The sequence below is a fragment of the Chinchilla lanigera genome, unplaced genomic scaffold (genome assembly GCF_000276665.1).
Source record: "Chinchilla lanigera isolate Chin_1 unplaced genomic scaffold, ChiLan1.0 scaffold00101, whole genome shotgun sequence".
NCBI lineage: Eukaryota > Metazoa > Chordata > Mammalia > Rodentia > Chinchillidae > Chinchilla > Chinchilla lanigera.
The window spans coordinates 5,882,846-5,908,060 of NW_004955502.1; the positions used below are offsets into that span (position 1 = coordinate 5,882,846).

Here is a 25,215-nt window from a genome sequence, read left to right on the forward strand (position 1 = left end):
AATAAAGTATGACTAATACGAGTCAATGAAACAGCAGGAGGAAACATGAAACACGTAAGAAGAATATTTGCAGAAATAATAGCAGAAAATTTCCCAAGCATGGAAACAGAATCTGATATACAAGTAAATGAGGCTTATAGAACTCCAATCAACCATAACCAAAATAAAACTACACCCAGACGTAGAATAGTCAAGTTCCCAGATCTCCATGAAATGAACAGAATATTAAAAGCTGCTAGAGAAAGGAAACAGATCACCTATAAAGGCAAGCCCATCAGAATCACGGCAGACTTCTCAACACAAACCATCCAATAGAGAAGAGCTTAGAGCGAACTGTACCAGGTCCTGAGACAAAACAGCTTTTTGCCAAACTATCCCTCAAATTTAACGGAGAAATAAAATATTTCCATGACAAAGAACAACTAAAGAACTTCATGAGTGCCAAACCATTGTTGCAAAGAGTACTAAAAGGTATTCTAGACAGAGAAAAATATGACTGCAATTTCAAGAACAACAATAGAAAGGCACCATCAAAAAGAGCAAGCAATAAAGAGATAGAAAAAGTGGAAAACCAAAAGCAAGTAAATAACATGACAATGATCAGTCATCACATATCGGTTATAACCATAAATGTAAATGGCCTCAATTCACCAGTCAAAAGAAACAGACTGGCAGAGTGGATTAAGAAAAAAAAATGCAAAGATATGCTGTATACATGTAACACATTTTACTCAAAACAAAATCCATAGATTGAAAGTAAAAGGATGGAAAACAATCCTCATGTAACAGGAACCCAGAAAAAAGCAGGTGTAGCTATTCTGTTTGCAGATAATGTAAACTTCAAACAAACAACAATCAAAAGAGATAAAGAAGGTCACTACATACTTGTTAGGGGAAAACTGCAAGAGGATGAGATAACATTCATAAACATGTATGCACCAAATATCAGAGCTCCAAACTATATAAGACAAATCTTAACAGACACGAAAACCATATGATTAATAACAGTATTGTAATAAGGGACCTCAACATCCCTTTGACACAAAGAGATAGGTGAACTGGACAAAAACACAGCAACAACATAACAGAATGAACCAAAGCTGCAAACAAATGGACTTAGTAGATGTATACAGAGTGCTCCACCCCACAACATCAGAATACACATTTTTTCTCAGCTGCACATGGGGCTTCCTCTAAAATAGACCACATTCTAGCCCATAGAGCATACCTACCTAAATGCAAAAGCATTGAAATTATCCCGTGCATATTATCTGACCACAGTGCAGTGAAATTGGAAATTAATGACAAAAGGAGCTCCAAAAACTCTATAAATACTTGCAAATTGAACAACAACCTCCTGAACAACCAATAGGTCACAGAAGAATTTAAAGAAGACATTTAAAAATAACTGCAAACAAATGAAAATATAAATACAACTTACTGGAATCTGTGGGATGCAATGAAAGCAGTGTTCAGAGGAAAATTTATAGCGGTGAGTTCACACATAAGGAAAACAGAAGGAGAAAAAATAAATAGCCTAATGCTACACCTCATACTTTTAGAGAAAGATGCATAAGTCAAGCCCAAAGCCCAAAGAAGGGAAAAGACTATAAAGATCTGGGCAGAAATTCATGCTATTGAGACAAAGAAAACCCTCCAAAAAATAAATAAATCAAGAGGTGATTCTTTGAAACAATAAATAAAATTGATAAACCTCTTGCCAGTCTTATCAAAAATGAAAGAACTCAAATTCATGCAATAAGGAATGAAAAGGATGAAATTACTACAGATTTTATAGAAATTCAGATCATTAATACCATTTTGAAAATCTTTACTCCCATAGGATAGAAAACTCAGAAGAAATGGACAGAATCCTAGATATGTATGAATTACCAAGTTTGAGACAGGAAGATATAAAAGTCCTGAACAAGCCAGTATCAATTACGGAGATTGAAAAATGTGATTTTCTTACCGACAAAGAAAAGCCCAGGCCCTGATGGATCCACAGCAGAATTTTATAAGAAATTGAGAGAAGATTTAATACCAACACTTCCCAGACTCTTCAAGGAAATTGAAAAGTAAGCAGTTCTTCCTAATCATTTCTGAAGGCAAGTATTATACAGCTACCAAAACCAGAGAAAGACCAAAACAAGAAATAGAACTGCAGATCAATCTTCCTAATGAATATAGATGCAAAGATACTCAGTAAACTACTAGCAAATAGAATGTGGTAAATCATCAAGAAAATCATACATCAGATTCAAGTCTGATTCACTCTAGGAATGCAGGGTCAATATTTGCAAATCAATTAATGTTATACATGTTATCATTAGAGCCGAAGACAAAAACCACACAATAATCTCAATAGATGCAGAAAAAGCTTTCCACAAAGTCCAACATACATTCATGATAAAAACCCTACAGAAAATAGGAATAGAAGGCCTTTACCTCAACCTGATCAAAGCCATCTATGACAAACGAACAGCGAACATCATACTAAATGGACAAATACTGAAAGCTTTCACTTTAAAATCAGGAACAAGACAAGGATGTCCACTTTCACCACTCCTGTTCAACATACTTCTGGTACCATTAGCCAGAGCAATTAGACAAGAGAGAGAAATAAAAGAACTAATGATTGGAAAGGAAGAAGTAAAACTATCACTATTTGCAGATGACATGATACTTTATATGGAAGACCCCAAAAACTCCACAAGAAGACTCCTTGAATTAATCAACAAATTCAGCAGTGTAGCTGGATACAAAGTCAATACCCAAAAATCAGTAGCATTCCTATACACAAAGAGGAAACACCCTGAGAGAGAAATTAAGGAAATCATACCTTTCACAACAGCATCCAAGAAATGGAAATATTTAGGAATCAGTCTAGCAAAAGAAGTTAAAGATGTATTCAGTGAAAACTACAGTACTCTGAAAAAAGTGATCAAAGAGGACTTAAGTAAATGGAAAAATATTCCTTGCTCATGGATAAGAAGAATCAACAGTGTGAAAATGGGCATACTACCAAAATTGTTGTACACATTCATTGCAGTTCCCATTAAACTACCATTAGTGTACCTCACAGATCTAGAGAAAATAGTCCTTAAATTCATCTGGAACCCAAAGAGACCCAGAATACCAAAAGCAATCCTGGGTAACAAGCACAAGTCAGATGGAATCACAATCCCTGACCTGAAATTATACTGCACAGCTACTGTAATAAAATCAACCTGGTACTGGCTAAAAAACAAACCTGAAGATCAGTGGAACAGATTTGAAGAAAGAGCCACACTGCAAACACAAGTCAACCACCTAATCTTTGATAAAGGGGCCAAACAAACTCACTGGATGAACGATAGCCTCTTTGATAAATGGTGCTAGAAAAATTGTCTTGCCGCCTACCAAAGCCTGAAAATAGACCCAAGTCTATCAGCGTGCACCAAACTAAAGTCAAAATGGATCACAGATCTCAATATTAAAACAGAACCACTAAATCTATTGGAAGAGAAAGTAGGTAAAAACCTTGAAGACATAGGGGAAGGCAGAGAGTTCAGGAACAATAACCAAACTGCATGTGAAATACTTCAAACAATCAACAACTGAGATCTCATCCTACTGAAAAGTTTTTGCACATCTAAAGGAATCACCAGCAGAGTAAAAAGCAAACCCACAAACTGGAAAAATATTTTAGCTGACTGTCCCTTGGACAAAGGTCTTCTATCTGGAACATACAAGGAATTAAAAAACATCAACCTCCCCAAATTCAAAGACCCAATCCAAAAATGGGCATCTAAGATGAAGAAGATAAAGATTCTCAGATAAAGAAGTACAAATGGCAAATAAATACATGAGAAAATGTTGAACATCATTAATCATTCAAGAAATGCAAATTGAAACAACACTGAGATTCCATCTCACCCCAGTAAGAATTGCTATCATTAAGAAATCAATCAATAGCAAATGCTGGTGAGGTTGGGGAGAAATAGAAGCTCTTCTCCACTGCTCGTGGGAATGCAGACTGGTGAAACCACTGTGGAAATTGGTTTGGAGATTCCTTAGCACACTAGGTCTATAGGTCCCATTCAACCCAGCTATTTCCCTTCTGGGTATTTTCCCAGAATATCAGAAAACATCATATCACAGCGATATATGTGCACCTATGTTCATAGCAGCACAATTTATAATTGCTAAATTGTGGAAGCAATCCAAATGTCCATCCACTGAGGATTGGATAAATAATTGTGGTACTTTTATATAATGGAATATTACTCAGCTATAAAGAAAGATAAACTTGAGGCTTTTATAAGTAAATGGTCACAACTAGAGACCATACTCATAAGTGAAATAAATCAGACCTGCCTGTGTAAGCACCATATGGTCTCACTAGAGTAAATCCTGAAAGAATGAATAAAAACATAGAAGTATGAAAGACATTGTGAAATGAAAGGAAAATGCTCAAAAATAAAGGGCAACTGGGGTGTGGGAAAAGACATGGGACAGAAGGGAAATTCTGTATAAGTATGTATATACAGAATAGCTAACATAGTTGAACTAGTGTCTTCTATTGCTTTACTGAAAGAAAGAGTTAATGATTACTTGAATGATCAATATTGCATGTCTCTGTTTTCCTGAGAAACCACTTTGAAGATATCAATACACAATACAACAAGCATTGCTGAGTTCCTACCACTTTGTTTGTAACTCTGTATTGCTTGTATTGTCCTTTTGCTAGCTTGTAAATGGTTGTCTGTTTGATAATGTGTTTTCCTTCCTTTATTTTTAAAGTAAATTTTAAAAGAAGACATTTATGACAATAGCCAACATCATATTAAAAGGTCAAAAATGAAAAGCTTTCACCCTAAAATTAGGAACAAGATAAGGATTCCCATTATCACCATTCATATAAAACATAATCTTAGGAATATTAGCTAGACCAATTAGATAAGAGAAAGAAATAAAAGAGATAGGGAAGTTAAATTATCATTATTTGCAGGTGACATGATACTCTACAAAGGAGACCCCAAAAACTCCACCTAAAGACTTCTAGATTTAATAAGCAAATTCAGTCCTATAGTGGTGTACAAATTCAATACTAAAAAAATCAATACCATTCCTCTACATAAATAAAATCACTAAGAGAAAAGTTAGGGAAACCATACCCTTCACAATAGCATCCAAAAAAATGAAATGCTTAGCACTCAATCTAGCAAAGGAACTAAAAAACTTTACACTGAAAACTATGGTATTCTGACAAATATCAAAGAGGATATCAGAAAATGTAGAGATGTCCCTTATTCTTGGACAGGCAGAAGCAATATAGTGAATATGGCCATATTTGCAAAACTTTTGCATTGATTTAATCCAATTCTGATCACAATAACAACAGCATACCTCACAAAACTAGAAAAAAAGTAATCCCAAAATTCATTTGGAACAAGAAGAGAACAAGAATATCAAAACCAATTCTGGGCACCAAAGGCAAGGCAGGGGGCATCACAAGTCTTGATTTGAAATTACATTACAAAGCTACTGTGATAAAAGCAGATTGGTACTGGAAAAAAGAAAAAAAAACAACTGAAGATAAGTGAAACAGCATAAAAGATGGAGAAACAACTCCAAACACACTTATCTTTTGAATAGTGCCAAACATCCTCACTGGAAACAGATAGCCTCTTTAATAAATGGTGCTGAGAAAACTGGCTTTCAATATGCTGAAGACTAAACCTAGACCCATATTCCTCACCACACACTAACCTAAAATTGAAATGGATCGAAGGTCTAAATATTAAAACAGAAACACTTAATTTGCTGGAAGAAAAAATAGATCAGACTCTTCAAGATATAGATATAGGCAAAGGTTTTATGAACAAAACCCTGATTGCACAGGAAATATTACAAAGAATCAACTAGGAACTCACCTTATTAAAAAGCTTTTGTATAGTGAAAGAAACCAACAGAGTGAAGAGACAGTGCAAGGAATATAAAAAGATTGCCAACTATTCCTTAGACAAAGGATTTAGAATATATAAAGAACTCAAAAATATTAGACCTCCTCCCCAACAGTTTAAAGATCTGATACAAAAATGGGCATCTGAAATGAATAGATGCTTCTCAGTTGAAGAAGTACAAACAGCAAATAAATGCATGAAAAAAATGTTCAGTATTACTGGTCATTCACAAAATGCAGTTTAAAAGCACATTGAGACTACATCTCACCCCAGAAAGAATGACTCACATCAGTAAATCAACCAATACCAGATGCTGATGGGGCTGTGCAGTAGAAGGAATCCTTCTGCACTGTTGGTGGGAGTGTAAATTGGTGCAACAGGTATGAAAATCCGTGTAGCGATTCCTCCAAAAACTGAAACTAGAGGTTCTGTTTGATCCACCTGTTCCAGTTGGTATTTTCCTGAAAGAGTTAAAGGCATTATATCACAGTGCTATATGAATACCCACGTTTATAGCAGCACAATTTGTGATAGCTAAATCTTGGAGACAGCCCAGCTGCCCATCACTAGATGAATAGATAATGTGGTTTTTATATACAATGCCGTACTACTCAGCCATAAAGGATACATTTGAGACAGTTTTAGGTAAATGGGTGCACCTTGAAACCATACTTTTAAGTGAAGTAAATCATACAGTTTAAAGAGAAACAAAGCACAAATAAGGACCAAAATTGATGATGGATATTGGGATGTTTAAATGGGAAGGAGAACAAGGGAAGCAGGGAGGGAAGAAAAGGAGGAGAAAAGAAGGAGAATAGAAAGAAAAATGGAAACAAAGCTTTTGTAAAAAATGAGGGAAGAGGGTTTAAAGAGGGGGGAGAGGAATGGAAAAAAAGAAAAATCAAGACTTATGATGTATAGGTATTAATTCCCTATGATGAATGTTATCTTTATGTATATCAAAAGCATAGCAGTACAACTTTTAAAAATTTTAAAAAGTGAAAAAAGAAAGAATGTAAAAAATGGACATTGCAGTGTGTACCTTAGATAGGACTGGTGTTGGTTGGGCTGGTGAATTATAAGGAGAATAAAAGTTGGCTAAGAAGAAAAGGTTTAGTTACAGGGATGTTCTAGGAAAGTCGTTGGCATAAAGCAAGTGAAGGGGACATGAGGAAGTACATTAGGTGAGACCTCAAGGAAAGCAGGAACTGATTCCACTGAATCAACTGACTAGGGGTTATTTCTCAGTGGCAATGAGGAAGATAAACAGAATTTCACAGACTGTCTTTGGAAAAATAACTGCGAATATGTAGTTAGGAAAAGTTTTGAAATGGCTATTACAAATTGTGCTGCTATAAACATGGGTGCACGTATATCACTGTGATATGATGTTTTCAGTTCTTCTGGGAAAATACCCAGAAGGGAAATAGCTGGGTTGAATGGGACCTCTAGACCTAGTTTGCTAAGGAATCTCCAAACCAATTTCCACAGTGGTTTCACCAGTCTGCATTCCCACGAGCAGTGGAGAAGAGTTCCTATTTCTCCACAGCCTCACTAGCATTTGTTATTGGTTGATTTCTGAAGGATAGCCATTCTCAGTGTTGTTTTAACTTGCATTTTTCGAATAATTAATGATGTTGAACATTCCATTTTTACTTCTTTACCTGAGAAGTGTGTATTCATCTTATACGCCCATTTTTGGATTGGGCCTTTGACTTGGGTGGGGGCTCATTTTTTAAAATTCTTTGTATGTTCTAGATAGAAGTCCTTTGTCCGAGGGAGAGTCGGCTAAAATTTTTTTCCCAATTTGTGGGTTTTCTTTTTAGTCTGCTGGTGATTTCTTTAGATGTTGAAAAACTTTTCAGTAAGATAAGATCCCAGTTGTTGATTCTTTGAAAGTATTGAAGTATTTCCTGTGCAATTTGGTTTTGGTGTGAATGAGTCCCAAAGGAAGAATAGATCTATTACCAGCAGTGGTTTACACAACCCAGGAAGGCAAGAGCAACCTAAGATTTGGGTGATGTGTCCACAGTAGAAGGTATGATTTTTCTTATGACGCTTACTCTTTATAACTTCAGACGTTAAAGGGTTACAGACAGGGGTGGTATAAAATCCAGCATTACTGTGGATTTAGGGGAACACAACAAATTAAAGACAGCAAAACCTGGTAGATGAAAACAGCAGTATTCTGAGCATAAGAGAAGCATGCACTCAGATCCCAGTAAGAGAAATGAAAAGGTTCCAGAGTTACATTTTGAAACAAATTAAAATAAAGCAGTTTTTTGAACAAGCAACTTGCTATAGGAGAGAAGCAGAGGAGACTGCTGAAAGGAGATTAATGATTTAAAATGGTTTGAAGAGAGAACTTTCTGCCTAACCTTGATATATGTATATGCTCTTTACCTCATTCTGTACAATGTCTTAAAATATCCACATTGTGATTGGGAAGGGGAATGTATATTTAATGCAGCAACAGTTTGTAATTTCTTGTTGGTGTCTGCAAGAATCTTTGGAAGTCTTCTCTTGAAGTGAGTGACATCTTCATTTAAAAAGGAGAAGAGCTCTGAGATGTGAGTGCTGGATCTGAGGGTAGATTAACCTAACCCAGGTTAACAGAATTTATGAGGATTTCAGCATCCTGGCCCAGACAATAGATAAGTGCATCAATAGTGTGAGAGATACTTACTTATAAGATGACTGGTGTGCACTCTGGCTTTCATTATAATCGTTAGCTCTTGGGAGACACACTATAACTCGTCACCAAATGTGAAGATTACAGAGGTCTTTATGACTGTTTTGTGTGTCTTAGAAGTGGAAGATCATTTTCTTGGAGAAGCCTGAGTTACTTGAAGATGATGTTTAACAGATACCTGGGGTTAGACTGAAGTGTAAATGAGTTCCAAAATAAATAAAGTGGCATAAGAAAGTAGAATTTCCCACTATGATCATATTTTGAGCAGTACTGGCAAAATATAGTTATAAATGTAACTATCAGAATTTTGTGGGATTTTTCCCATGTAATAGAAAGCAGTTCCCTTAGTATCTATGATTGTAACTAAGGTTTTTAGAAAAAAAGATTATTTGATTCTAGTCTTTCAAAGTGAACTTTTTTGGTAGCTTTTTTAAAAGGCCCATATTTCATGGAGTGGTTTTAATGTGTCATGTGTAAAATAATAAAACAAATCTGTAAGCCTTGACCCTGTGGACAGCACACTGTAAAAATGTTCTGGTCAAAGTAAGGTTTTATTTCTAGGGAGGCTGCTCTGATTTGAAGCATAATGTAGAAATTTCCCAGTTAAGATCTCTATTTAGTCTAAGGAGGTACACATCAGTTGGACAGAAATTTACTAGGCTACTTTACATGAAGCAAATCAAGCTAGAAATTTAGGCTGGATGGTCAGTGAGCCTCATTTTAAAGGAGGCATTTGGGCTGACTCCTCCCCAGGACTCTGAGGCAAGTATTCTCAGTGAACAAGAATAACCTAGCGTGCCTGCAAGGTAGAGAGAGTGAGGAATAGCAGGTTGAGGAGGTCAGGCCACAGCTTATGTAGAGCTTATTCTAGTAGGTAGAGCCTTTGGTACTTTGGGAGCCCTTCGGTGAGCATTAGATAGAAGTTTTAAACTTCTCACTCTGGCTACTGTGTGGAGTGGCTTGTGACTGCAAGTGGACATAGACCGCAGGGTAGGAGTCTAAGGCTGTAGTTCATTAGCAAAGTGATAAGGACAGAGGCTGATCTGCTGGCTTCTTTATATTGGGTGGTCAGGGAAAGCCCTTCTGCGGAAGTAACGTTTAAAGAGATGCTTGAATGACAAGGAGAGTCAGACTTGAGGAAGTTGTTCATAAGATAGAGAAGCATTCCATTCAAACAGAGTGTTTAATACAAAGGAAAACTCTACAATGGGAACAAACTTAGTAACGTCAAGAATAAAGATGGAGGCAGGACCGATATTATTTTTTAGTAAATGGAAGTCAAGGATAAATTGATTATCAAGTTTCATATCTTGAAAACTGAAGCGTAGCAATGTTATCAGAAAATTGTTCCAAGTCTAAGTGAAGGCTGTGATTTGTTCTGGACATAGGAAGTTTCAGGGTCTGAGGGCATTCATGTTGAGATAATAACCAGCAAAGAAAACTAGTAATTTAGGGCTGAGGGTGTAGCTCAGCGGTGGAGCACTTGCCTAGCATGTGTGAGGTTCCAAGTATCTAGTACTGAAAATGATTACTTACAAATAATTAAATGGATAAAATAAAGGAGAGAGGAAGACTTAGAGATGAGAAAGGGAGCCATGGTAAGGGTAAGAAAGGGGAAAGGGGGTAGGGGGTACAGGGAGAGAAAATACTAAAAATATGCGATGTGCACATATCAGTGCCTCAGAATGAATATCACTATTCTCTGTCACAAACACACACACACATGCACACAAAAGAGAAGGGGAGTGAGAGCAGGGAGACAGAGAAAGAGAGAGAGAGAGAGAGAGAGAGAGAGAGAGAGACAGAGAGAGAGAGAGAGAGAGAGAGAGAGATCCATCTCCTGATTTGAGTTTGCAAGTGGGTTGGGAGATTAGGGCTACATATGTGAAAGCTGCTGGTCAAAGGGAACTCTGAACCTATTGGAAAGATGGGTACATCAGGAGCACTGAATAGGGGGCATGATGGTTGAGATCTAAACTATTCCCAAGCCTTATGTGTTTGGAGGGTGATTAGATCCTGGGGCACTGTACTCAACAGTGGATTCATCCGTTGATGAGTTTGGTACCCTGATGTGCTCCTAAGCACTGGTGCAGGGTGGGAGGCATGAGTCCCTGAGTGTGTGACCTGGAAAAGTTTATTCTTGTGCCCAGCTCCTATTCAGAAGGACAAAGCCATGGGTGTGCTGATGAGGGAGGCTCCTGCTGGGGAGCTAGGGAAGCTTGGGAGAGAAAGAGAAACCAGGAAATTCCAGAGTCTGAGCACCTGAAAACAGGAAGAATTGTGCTCTCCATATTCTAGGAAGAAGTGAACCCATAAATAACCCTATTTTCTTTGTGAAACTAATGCAGTGAGGACTATCCATCTATGACAAATCATTGACTTTAATTTTTATACATTTGCTATTCTTTCTTTTGGAGTATTCAGAGTTAGAATGGTAATCCAGATTGCTAGAGTGGGATTAAACTGAGTTCATGCCTTTTTCTTATTAACATTTCCAGGCATGCTTTGCAAGATGCTAAAATGTATCCTTCAAGAGACGGAAGTCAAACAGTTGCTTTCAAATGAAATGCTGTCATTTCAAGGATGAATCATGATGCTTTAAAATACCATTTTTGTTTTGACCACCAGGTGGCATAAACATTATTTTTATAATTTTCAGAGTATCAGTTTATGTGAGTATTACCACTAGGAAATCATAGTTGGTAGTGATATATATACATAATGACATTAGAGAATATTTTAGAAGATGCTCTTCAGTTTCACCATTTATATATACATCTGTAGTTTTTCAACAAGTATTCAGATCACCAACTAGTATATGTGGGAGGGCAGACATCAGGAAATGGAAACACCCACATAAATAAACTGCCCTCTAGAATCTTCCCTTTTCAGTAGGAAGTCCTAATTCTTTCACAACTAGTTAATAGGTAAAATAATTGAAGTACATGTAAGTACGAAACAGGCCGAACAGTGTTTTTTTCTCAGCCTGAGTGGGAAAGATTTCATGAGGATTTGAAGCAGACCCTGAAGAATAAGTACCTTTCTAGATTAGAGTATAAAAATTTCCCAGACAGGGGAAACAACTAGTAAATATGCATATTGGATAGAATAGTAGGGTATGTTTCAGCGAACTGTAAGCATTTTAGTATTTCTTCTGTAGTAATAGGTAAGGATGAAGATAAGGCTGTGGGCTGCACAGTAAGAACCTTTGTGCCTTTCACGAAACTAGGAGGACCAAGAGGAGGCATTTCTAGGGAAGGACATGTAACAGAAGGGTACCAGCTCTATTTTGTTGAACATATGTGAGATTCACTATGAAATGGCAAATGGTTTTAAGATAAGATTAAAATCTGTAAGAAAATAAAAGTGGTAAGGGCTCAGCAAAAGGGAATAGAAAGTCCACTGTATCCAAAGGGACATAATCTTTTGTAGACAGAATCTGTAGGTTTTGTTATAGCTTTTAATTACTATCTAATTCCATGTACTTTTTTATATAATTTCACACTTTAATATAGATTTCTTATCTGTATTTAGTAAAAATAGACAGTATTTATTGAATACATAATGTCCGTCAAACTGTACTTGATCAATGTGTATATATTTTATCTCTGTTAAATCCATTAAACAAACAGGTAGGTCACATGCACTAAATTGGAAAGATGTTGCATCAGTCAAATACTTCAGTCCAATAATAAGTTAAAGAGAAGCCTCACCTTAAGTTTAGCCCCTTTTGGAAAAATTAGAAATTACACAGTAGCTGTAGTCATATATCTTTGTTCTTTTTTTTTCTTTTCTGTTCTTTGGGTGCAATGCTTTATTAGCCACACTTTGACATTTCTGTTGGAAACATAGTTCTAATCAAATAAGTAGATTCTTACTATAACTATGAAAGAGTCACTTAAAAGAAGAGGGGTATACTACTATATATTTTCATACTATATATTACCCACCAAGGATGGACATTTTAAAGTTTTGTCTTTATGAACAAATGTATTATTTATTAATAATGTCAGATATTATTATCCATTAATAGTATCATTCAAAATGTTTAATCCTAAGAAACCATTTTTTCTGTGTTTTTCATAATATGAGGATATACTAAAGTCACACTTGCCTACTATTACTTATTTTATTATATGGTGAGTGGTTTTCAGTAGCATAAATAAATACAGTGTAAATTCTAGTCACTAAAATTTTCAACGTTGAGGACAGAATAAATCAGATAATAAATTAGTTATCAGTTACAAGAGGCAGAGATATCATAAAAAATCTTCCTTTAGTTATTTCTCAGGAACTGTTCATTTTCTCTTTTAGTTCTGTTGTTTTCTGAAACTTTTCAGATAACTACTATAATAGTCATACTTTCCATTTAATCTACCTACTTACATATCTATTTAATCTGACCTCTTTAATTTGGTTTGTGTAATCATTGTGGTTTGGTGTAAATTACCAAAGAGTTGATCTTGGCTCATGGTTCATGGTGCGATGGGAGGAGAGAGGATCTGTCAGAGCCAGCAGCGAGGTAGAGCTCAGGATAAGGTGTCTTCATCTACAGATGTATCATTGTTAGGTGATAGGCCCAAAGAGATGACAAGAGATGTACTCTGTGCTTCTAGGAGCTCATAAACAAGTGAAAAACCTAAGTACATCCATAAATACTGTAATAGGGATAACACAGGCCTCTTTGCTATAGTTCAAAGGTGAGTTAACTGAAGAAATTAGTCCCACTTTCTTGCTGTGTGGCTTTCCTCAGATCTCTTGATCAAGTGTGGTCTGCATCTCTGAAGTAGTTAGGACATTAGTCAAATTATTCAATAGGACTACTTTGTAAAATTAAATATGAGTATTTAAGATGCCAGATGCCATCTGTAAATGAAGATACCTTGTCCTGAGCTATACCTCACTGCTGGCTCTGACAGATCCTTTCTCTCATCCCACCATGAACCACGAGCCAAGATCAATGCTTTGGCAATTTGCAACAAATATAGTTGCTTAGGTAATATTGACTAAATATGAATATCATTTTTTACTGAATTTTGTAGTTAGAATTTAAAACTTTATCCATATTGTGTACAACCACACATGGCCCTCTTTTGTGAGTTGGTAGATTCCTTAGGACACTGAGAAAAGATTGCTTTTTATGTGTTTTTTTGTATTGGCATCTTAAACATCTGCCCTCCTGACACCCACGAAGTTTAGCTTACCATGATGCAAGTTAGAGTAGGTTAATGAAATTGTTCATTTCCTTTGTGGACAGCCATATAGCTCTCATGAAATAAAAATATAATGTACCTGAATAATTGTAATAGCCACACTCTCCCTTCATTTTTAATGTACTTCTTGAGAAGTAATTTTGATATAGGGCATATGATATAGGGATGATATATAGGCTTCCAAATAACATAAGGGGAATATTATAACTCCCAACTTGCTAGATGTCTGAAATGTGGAGTTTGTGTCCTCTAAAATCAAGGAATGAATTCTAGGAACAACAGAAGTTAAGGGTAGGAAGAATTTGTTGAGAAAAAATAGCTTCTCTCAAAGAGACAGAAGGGGGCCTGGAAAGTAGGTTGCCCACCAACACCTACCACCTTTCTCAAGGGTGTTTTATTGAGCAAAGTCACAAAGTGAGGTGGGTTCAAGGTGGGACAAAACTATAGTCAGCTAATATGATGATGAGTATAGTTGCTTAGGTAATATTGATCAAATGGGAAATCATAAGGTGGGTATGAAGTGGGACAAAACTGTGGTAAACCAGTAAGATTACAAGTATAGTTGCTTAGGTAATATTGATTAAATGGGGTCAAATGGGGAAACAAGTAATGTAGCATGCACACATGGACCAAGCAAGGGTTTTCTGGGAAGGAATGGGCTAGGGAGGTTTTGACCCCCCACCCTAAGGCGATTGATTCTTATTTAGAATATCAATCACCTCTGTTCATCCCTTGGTGAAGTATATGGGTGTAATCCTTCCTGTCTGTCCTAACGCCTGACCTGCTAGCCAGTTATCTTCTACAGTGACCTCTGGAGGGCCCAGCCCTGTCTGACTGCCTATAATATTTATAAATAATTTAGATATATCTGATAATTTCAAATTTTATCGTTGTTCATAAAAAGTGTTTGCTTAAAATGATCACAATGTCTGGTTCTTTCACTATAGAAATAGCTAAATGTAGTTAAAGACTTTGCATATAGGCCATTGTTCTGGGTACTACCATGCTTTTGAACTTTCTCAATTATTTCCTTCGACTTGGAAATTAGATCTTGTGGTGATAATTAGCAAGCATGTATCTGTATGCTTGTGGTGGTTATAGTGGCACTTATCGAATAAATGAGTGATGTTTTTAGCTCATCAATTTCAAATTTTATTGAAGGACAAAAGAACAAAAAAATTAGATTTTCCAAGTAAATGATGTAAAAAGTAGAAGATACCCTTTTGCCACTTTTCATAGCCTCTGTTTATCTAATATCTTCTGTCTTCATCTTCGAGGAAATGTGACAGCTCCATAAAATCTCTTTGAACTTTCTGTGGGTGAGTGGTAGCCTCTGAATCTCTGGACATTCTTGCCCTCTTCCTTAGCCATGTTACTGAAGCCTTGACTGGTCGCCTGCACTCTCCAGGACCCTGTACCACTTGCATTCCTTATTTTATTCAATATCTCTATCTTCTGCTTTTCCAGTGCTTCTCCTACTCATAATTGTTAAATTTTCCCCCAACTTGAGTGAAACTTGTCTGCAGTTACTGTCCTTGTCCAATCAGAAGAGTTGGCCATTCTTTACCTGTCTTCTTCCCCTTTGCTCTTCAGCGCAGTGCTTTCAGTTCTCTGTTTACCAGACTGGCTGACACTCTCCCCTCCCCTCCTCTCTTCTCTTTTTTTATTCTTTTTGTGATATTAGGGATTGAACATAAGACCTTTGCACTGAACTACATTCCCAGGCTGCCTATCTGTCTGTGTCTGTCTCTTTCTGTGTGTGTGTGTCTTATCTCTGTGTCTGTGCCCGTGTCCGTATCCATCTGTCTGTCTGTCTGTCTCTCTCCTCCTCCTATTTTGAGACAGGGTCTCTTTAACTCACTAAGTTTCCCAATCTGGGCTACAATTTGGGATCCTTCTGACTCACCCTCCTGTTCTGCTGGGATTACAGACATGGGCCAACACATTCCCAGGCTGCTTGGTGATTTTAAAATACGTTTTCAATACTGCACTTCCTTATTGCTTGCCATTCCCCAAAACTATGTCTTTGACTTTCATGTCATAATCTTTATTTTATACTTACACCTTTTAAACTACTTCTGTCTCTCATGATTGTTCTTCCTCCATGCAGCCCTCCAGTGGTGATTTATCTGGGTTGTCCCTCTGGCTTTCTGTATTCCTTACACCCATCCCCTCCCTGAGGCATCATGAGCATTTGCAGTCTCAGACCTCACCTACTCACTGTCCTAAAATGTATTTTCAGTCTAGAGTTCTCACCATCCTTAACCTCATGTAGCCAGTTTCTCAGAGAATATCTCTTCCTCGATGTTCTCTGTTTGCATTATAATTTAGATGACCGCACTTGAACTTACAGTCTCTCTTAACCTAGCTCTTTTCTCTGTGTTTTTACCAGTGCAGTTGGTCGTACCATCATCCCCCAAGTAGTCTTAAGTCAGAACTACAGGTGCATTTAATGGCTGTTCTATTTCACTGCCCAAATCCACTCAGTCAACAGACTTCTGGATTGCTTTTTGGTATTTTGTGTTCATTTCTGTGGTCAGTTGCTCTCTTTCTCTTCCACAGAAACTTCTTGGTTCATTTTCTCATCTGATATTAGGACTATAGAGGTGCTACTTAATTAACTAGTCATACTTTCATTTTACATCCTTCAAAAACTTTGTTGCTGCTATAGCCAGCAGAATGCATGCTCATTGGAAAAAACCAGCCTCTTTAATAAATAGTGCTGGGAAAACTGGCTTTCCACATGCTAAAGACTAAAACTAGACCCATGTCTGTCACCATGCACTAAACTAAAGTCAAAATGGATCAAAGATCTAAATATTAAAACAGAAACACTAAATCTATTGGAAGAGAAAGTAGGTAGAAATCTTGAAGACATAGGGATAGGCAGAGAATTCATGAACAGAAATCAAACTGCATGGAAAGTACTTCAAAAAAAGCAACAACTGAAGTATCATCTTATTAAAAAGTTTTTGTACTTCAAAAAAAAAATCACGAAAAATAGTGAAAAGAAAACCCTTTTTTTTGGGGAAAAAAATTTCAGCCAACTGCCTCTCAGACAAAGGACTTCTATCGATAACATACAGAGAATTTAAAACATCAGATCCCCAAAGTTCAAAGACCCAATCCAAAAGTGGGCTCCTGAGAAGACACACTTCTCAGATGAAATACAAATGGCAAATAAATATATGAAAAAATGTTAAAAATCGTTGCTCATTCAAGAAGTGCAAATTAAAACAGCACTGAGATTCTGTCTCACCCTAGAAAGAATTGCTATCATCAAGAAATTAACCAATAACAAATGCTGGAGGGCCTGTGGGGAAAAAGGAACTCTTCTCCACTTTTGGTGGCAGTGTAGACTGGGGAAACCACTATGGAAATAAGTGTGGAGATTCCTCAAAAAACTAGGATTGGATGTCCCATTTAACACAGCTGTTCTCCTTTTGAGTATTTTCCAAGAAGTACTAAAAACATCATACCACAGCGATACATGTACACCTATGTTTATAGCATAATACTCATAAATGAAATAAATCAGACTCACATGTGTAAACATCATATTTTCTCCCTAGTGTTTATTGTTCTTTCTGTCTAAGAAATAAACAAGAAACTGAAAGAGTAAATAAAATCCAATAACAATAATAGATATTGTGAAAAGGAAAGAAACTGCTCAAAAGGAAAGAACAACTGGGATGGGGCAAAGGAGAAAAGAAGGAAGGAAGATATATACATATATATATACACACACACACACATACACATATATACATATATATACATATACACACACAAGATAGCTAAGATAATTGTACTACAGTGTCTCTCAGTTTACTGAATGGAACAATTAGTGCTTATACTGTTTGATCAATTTTACATGCCTATATCTGGTAATCTGAGCAACTAATTTGAAGATAACAATATGCAGTGTAACAACCATTGTTAATTTCTTGTGATCTTGTTTTCAAATTCTGTATCATTTTTATTGTTTTTTTATTTTATTTAAAATAAAATAAAATTAAAAAATGAAAGTAAGACCATTTCACTTTCCCATTTTCCACCTTTTTACATCTGATTCCTACTGCTGGTGACAGAAATACTTCTCATACTTGACTTCATAGACATATTATGTGCTTTCAAATTTTCAGTAACAACTTTTCAGTTGGTTTCAATTTTGTTTTCATATTTTAGTTGCAATAATTTGAAAATATTTACCATATTTAAGCAAGATGTGGTAGGCATACATGTAATCCAGCATGCTCTGAGGCTGAGGCAGGAAGATCACAAGTTTGAGCCCAGCACAGGCCACTTAGCAACTTAATTGATGCCTGTCTCACAGTAAGAAATAAACAAGGGTTAGGGTTCAAATGTGATGTGAAGGTCCTGGTTTCAATTGCCAAAGTACAAAATAAATCTGCCACCTTTTTACCTTTTATGTGTTTATAATGGCAGGACTGTCAGGGCTATCCTCCACCCTATCATACATTTGAGAAACAACATATGGTGAAGATTAATTACCAGTACCAGAAGGATGGGGTTGAACCTTACAGTTACTAGGTTCATGGTTCGCTGCATACACACAGAGATGGTATTGGTGTATATTTATATCTGTACATCAGGTGTTTTTGAATGTGTGCTTTTGTACATGTGTGTGTACTTTTTCCAAAAGAGTGTTCATGTTATTCAAGTTTGAAATTTATTTTACCCTCGGTAGGCTAAATTCTGAGTAGTTATTTTCTGGACTCTGCATATTTCTGTCTTAATCTCTTACTCGATCCTTTCTGTGAGAGCGGCATCCAACCACATGTGACTCCTCACATACAAACTGCTGTCTTTTTCCATTTGTATCTGTGCTCTTGCACTTACTCCTTTCATTTCTGGAATTCTCTTGCCTTTTTGCATTCCCTAACTTTAACTTTGAGCTTTTGCCTCTGCTTTATCAGTACATCCAGTATCACCTCTTTCCTCTACTCAGGTTTTACGCTGCTTGTTAAATGTTTAACAAATCTTTACATCCTCCATGTAGTATTTAAAGTAAGAAAAAAAGCCATGTCCTTATTTTTATACAATGAAATTTAAGCTATAGGAAAGATAATCTTGCCGTTCCTTTCTGTTTCAGGAAACCTGACTTCCCAGGAACATAAAAGCTCTGAAAATACATTAACACTGATGGAAGATTCTGGGTATGATTTATCAAGTGAGGGGGAAACAGAACTTTCAGAGTTATCCCAGCGCTTTGTGGAGAACCACAGTGCCCCACCCTTTCCACCACTGCCTCTTGTGAAAAAAGCCCAGGCTACTCCAGAAAGTCCTCTGTCTTCTCACATGAAATTCTTGCAACATCTGCTTTCACTAAAGAATTTGACTGAATCAGGTAGTCTGGTGTTGACAGACATAACCTATTCAGAAAAGGACTCTTCCACTGTCTCTGATTCTGTTTCTCGGATGCTTGACGGCCTGATCACATTTTACCGTGACCCCAAACTTCCTTTTTCAAAGTTTTGGACAGAAGCTGTTGATACTTTAGCAAGACTGATCAATGATTGTAACTTCTCTAACCATATTTTGAAAACATGTTCTAAGAAGTTGGAAGAATTTGAAAATACCCTACTACAGGTTCTTATAGGGAGAAGCCATATAAACCGGGTGAGTAATGCTGCTTTCCTATTAATGAGTGAGATGTTAGTAGTTTTAGTGAATGCTCCATGTGTATTACTTGGTCTTTTAGCCTTGTAGCTCGGAGAGTCTCTGACCTTCTTTTGCACTTGTCAGCGGCTTTTAACTGTTGTGTGAAGCCGTTGGCTTCAGGTTGCTATGATACTGTTCTCTCCATTAGGAGAACTCTGCTTCAGGTTTGTACTTACCTACCTTGAATTACTCTCTCAATTTTAATCCACATTCTTGGATTCTTTGTTCAAGTTTTGTGCTGCTTTTATTTAATTACTGTTGCTCAAAAAGCCTCAGTACTTTTCAGAAAACTATTAACATCTAAGGTTTTGTGTGAGAACTGTGTTTCTTGTGATAGATTGACTATACTGTATTGAATTTGTTCCTTTTGGTATTGAACAGAAAGTTCCTTGAGGTCAGAGAATATTTTTCTTTTTGTTTAGAGTTTCCTTTGTGTGTTAGTCAGCTTTCTGTCACTGTGATAAAATACCTGAAATAATCAACTTTAAGTGAGATTTGTTTTGGCTCATGGTTTCCAAGTTTTCAATTAGTGATCTCTTTGACCCATTGCTTTGGGCGTGTGGTGAGGCAGTACATCATGATGGTGAGAGCATTGTGCAACATAGTTCCTCCCCTCATGGTGACCAGCAAACAGAGTAAGAGACAGGAGGGAACGAGTTATGCAGTGTCTACTTTAAGAGCATGTTCCCAATGACCCAAAATCCTTCACTAGACCTGTCAACTGTGGGTTCCAGTTCCTACCTATATTGTCACAGGCTGGCAGCCAATTCTATAATAATTCATAGGAGTGCAGGGCACATTCCAGTTCCAAGCCATCACACTTTCCAAATGGCATAATCCTCACAGACCTTCTGTGAATGTAGATTGAGTGAATTGGCTGTGGAATATACCATGTAAAGCTTTTTTCTGTTTTGCTTTATTTTTTCCTTATTTCTGCAAAATAACTTACAAAGTTTGACTTAGGGATTCTTTTTGGACAAGAGTTATTTATTTAATCTGAGGCTGTTTCATTGTTTGGCTCTTAAGACATAGTAGAGGATTTCTTTTTCATATTACTCATCACCTTTTGCTCTCTGATACTTTAATTCAAAAGTTTCAAATGCCTGTACATTTTAGTTCAATTGATTACTGAAAAAATCAAAGAGGGGCCCAAATGGTCTAAATTACACTAAATTACTCAATATATTTCACTGTAGTAATATCACCAGATCTTGTTTCTTTGGGTACATCTTTATTATTTGTCCTCAATGCCATAATCTAATGCAGTGTGGGCTTTATCTGAATATTCAGAACGCTGATAAAATTTGATTCCATGAGTTAATTTGTTGTACTTATACCTGTTCTTTCTATCTTGGTTAAGGATTGATTTGATCAATTCTTTAGACTTTTTTATGCTTCTTTCATTTATGAATGATTCTGTGTTAGTTACTTTTCTTTCATTACTGAGACAAAATCCCTGACACCCAGAGTTAAAGGAAGAAAGGTTTATTTAGCTCACAGTTTGTGGAAGTTTCAGTTTATAACCGGCTGGCTCCAAGGCAGAGTGGCACATGGCCGAGGGCCAACAGTTCATGACAGTGGAAAAAAGCAAAAGCAATAAGCCAGTGAGAGAGAACAAGCCTCGTTCTGTCCTAGTCTATTGGGATTAGGGCAGTGCCAGTCCAATCAGTGGACTGATCCAGCAGTCATCCACCCTTAATTCCAGTGCCCTTAATCCCAGTATTGAACCATGAATCAATCACAAACTACATTCAGCTACCTCTGAAAAGTCCACCCCCATGACTGCATGAGGCTTTGGAGGGACATCTAGACAGAAACCATACCAGATGCTCAATTTTCTGTCTGAGAAACTACAGTCATTTTCTGCTGGATATAGTCAATTAGGAATTAAATACTAGATTTTCCATGTTTGTATCTGAGATACTGACCTGGTCTGTTTTCAGTTGCTGTGGTAGAATCCTAAAGAGAAGGTGATTTATAAAGAAAAAAAACGTTTGTTTTGGCTCACAGTTCTGGAGGTTGGGAAGTCCAAGAGCATGGCACCATCATCTTCTTGACATCCTCGAGGCCCTTCTTTCTGCCTCATTGTATAATAGAGGGCATCACACAGTGAGACAGAGCCAGAAGTGCTAGTGCAGGTCTCCCTTCTTCTTCCTATAAGGGCATAAAGGACATTAGGGGGCCCTCACCCTCATAACCTCATCTAATCCTGTTTTTCTCAAAGGCCCCAGCTTTAAATGCCATTAACATATGAATTTGGAGATTAGATTTCCAACATATAAACTTTTAGGGGACACATCAAATACTAGCACATATACAGTACAATAATGTAACAGTAATATTGGCAAATAATATTCCTTAATCTTTATATTTTGCTTTTCCATTTAAACCTATTGTAAATTAGTTCTGTATTAGTTGGAACCTTGCAGATACTGTCATTTATACTCCTCATCATGGTCTGCGGGTGATGCATGTATTTTTTCTATCTTGTCTTCCTCTTATACAAGGTTCAGAGCCTGATATTTCTTAAACCCACACAAAAGTAGTCTTGAGAAGTTCATGAGTGTAAGAGAATTGGTCAAAGAAGTTTGTGATGACAGAGATGATTCTCCAGTGTGTTTTTCCATACCATTTGCCATTGGTCCGGCTATCACTAAGTAATTGATCAACAGAGAACATGAGAATAAATGGCTGTCTGGAAGAGGTAATTGTGTTCAGAGGAAGTGGAATATAAAATTGTTCTCCTCATTTCCAGTTAGGGATGATGATTAATAAATGGATTTTAGTGGCATTCTCTCCAGAAGGGTTTTTTTTTTTTTTTTTTTGTCTTGCCCAGCAAAAGCATTTTAGACTAAACCAAAGTTCTGTCATTGTTGTCCCTATTATCACCATGATTAGCATCATAATTATCTGGATATGTTTAGAAATCTTGATTCTTTATTGGCAAAATTGGCTAATATTTGCTATTTATGAATGCTTTTAAGTCTTTTTTTTAGCTTTTTTCAAGTAAAAATAGTCTTAAGAAAGAATATTTGGACATGATAAGGTAACTCCTATTACTGCATTTTATTGAGCCTACTCTTGATACTTTAATACAAAATCATCATTTAGAAAAAATTGGCTTCTAAGAAACTTGCTTCCATAAATGAGAAATCTTTAATTAAATTGTATTACTTAAAAATTTAACTCATTCTGATGGTTTCATTAAAGTGAACTTATGTTTGACCATTGTGATAGATAATGTTGTTGTATGAGTACTTTAACATCCTATAAAGGGTTACTGTTATGGTTTGTGTCTGTATGTCCCCCCAAATTATCATGCAGTCATGGGGCAGGCTTCTAGAGTTTATGATTGATCCGTGGTCCAATGCTGGGATTATGGGTGTGAGTGCTACATCTGCCCTGGGGCGGGTGGTTTTGCATACAATGTAAGGGAGAGAAAGAGGCGGCTTGTTGCCACTCCTCCCTTTTGCTCTTGCTGCTTTTGCTGTCTTCTGCTGCCGTGAATGGCTGTCCTGTGCCATGTGCCCTCCTGCCTTGGCACCACCTGCATATGGACTGAAACCTCCGCAGACTGTAAGCTAAGTAAACCTTTCCTTCCTTAATTTTGGGCTTTGGGTATTTTGTCTCAGCAATGAGAGAAAAGTAACTAAGACAGTTACACATTTTTATAATTCATGTATATGTTTTATATAGAGTAAGTTTTCAAAAAGTAGTTAAGTAAGTTCAGTAGTAAAATTATTCTGACTATACTTAGTTTTCTAAAAATACAATGAATAACAACTTGGTAACTTCCAAAATTTTTAGATTACCATTGTGAATGGTAATTACCATTGTTGGAGGCTGTATGCGTTAAAGAGTGGAAAGTTGAAGTAAGAAGACCTGGAAATTGCCTGGAAATTGCTTTAATAATTCCCTAGTCTTATTGTGGTGGAAATTATTAATAAGTTTAGGGGGAAAGTACATTTGTGCTCTCACAGATGTAGATAAATGCTTTTTCTTTTTGCTATTGTAGGTACTTTATATTAACTAAAAAGTAAATAATTTAGAAATTGTTCTCTCAATCTTGTATCTTTTTTATTTTTTAGAGTAACTGTGAATGTGGGACTGGAGAAATTAATCTGCAGTGACATTTTATTAAATGTGTGCTTGAAACCAAATGCCTTACAGGGGTCTGCACAGTTCCTTCCTCTAGGGGTCCTGGGAAACATTCTTCACTTAACTGGTGGCTCAGCTTGCTTCTACTTATCTGACCAATATGGCACTTTCATCACTGGGCTAGGAGTGCCTACGTTTTAGGTCTTTAATGCCCTTTATCTAACTGGAATCTTGGCCTTTGTTGTGTTACTGACCTCTCCTATACTTTAAACTTCAAAGTGTGTTATTTCTGTGCTTATAAACACTGTGAGCTAATATTAGCATTGCACTTCCACCTATTTTTTTTTTACAGGTTATCATATGATACTGTGGTACTCTCAGAAGGCTATCTTACAATCACAATACACATGATTATATTTAGCTCTTTAAAGACTATGTTTTTCATCTTTCATTTTTCTCTGACAAATTAGAATGACTATATTAAATCTATTTTAATCTATTTTTTATCATTGTGCTTTTGGGTAATTAAAATATGTTGCTAAATCTTAGATTTATAATACTATATTGAGGTATTTAGAAAACATTTTCCTCTCATTTCATGTCCTTTTAAGCCATTAAACAACTCTTGGACATATTAGTTGTGGAACGGAAATTAGTTGTGGAGCTAAAAATAATTAATTTAACATTAAATTAAAATTTTTGTTTAAGTGGTCAGCAGAATAATGATCCCCTCAAAGATTTTACAGTATAATCCCTAAAACCTGTATTATGTTTCATGGTTAGGAATAGGGCAGAAAGTACATAACAATTACATTTATCATGGGGAGTTGATACATATTCATAACCATGTTATTTCTTTTTAAAATCCTTTTCCTCTCTTTCTTCCCTCTGTCTTGTGGTCCTCTTCCCTTGTGAAAAAAGATCTATCTCCCTGTCCCGTTATCTTTTATTTTGCTTTGTAACTTGGGTTTCCTGTATTTTTGAGAGTTTTAGTCATGAATGGATGTTGAAGTTTGTCAGAAGCTTGTACCTATTGAGTAACAGTGTGTATTCCTTTCTTTTTGTTAATGCATTGTATCATATTGATTGATTTCCATGTATTAAACTGTCTTTTAGATGAATTTTACATCATCATGGTGTGTTATCCTTTCAAAATGCTTTTTGGTTTGCTTATACCTTAGTATATCACATTTACTATTGCATGCTGTAATATACTTTATTATACTATATTTATTACACAATATTTTTGCATCGCATTGATCAGGAATGCTGCCTGTAGCTCTCTTTTCTAATGGTATTATTCCCTGGTTTTGATAGCAAGTTGGTGCTGTCCTCATAAAACGTATTCAGAAATGTTCCCTCTTCTATGTTGAGGAAGTGCTTAGGGAAAGTTAATACTCTTGTGTGAGTGATTGGTAGAATTCACCTGTTTGGTGCCCACATTCTTAGTTGAGATATTTTTTATTATTGAAGCACTGTCATTGTACTGGTCTGTCACTGATTCTCTTTCTTCTTCATTCAGATTGGTTTTATATTTCCAAGAGTTAATACATTTGTTCTAGGTTATTGAGTTTTTCAC

General features: G+C 36.3%; 1 protein-coding gene across 1 annotated transcript in view; it reads left to right on the forward strand.

Annotated features, from left to right (window-relative positions):
- The window catches only part of Mei4 (meiotic double-stranded break formation protein 4), a 182,338-nt gene that overhangs the window by 47,238 nt on the left and 109,885 nt on the right, over nucleotides 1-25,215 (forward strand). The window contains exon 3 of the mRNA XM_005406900.2: nucleotides 18,970-19,496. Coding sequence (XP_005406957.1) covers nucleotides 18,970-19,496 — 527 coding nt within the window. The remainder of the gene's footprint in view (nucleotides 1-18,969; nucleotides 19,497-25,215) is intronic.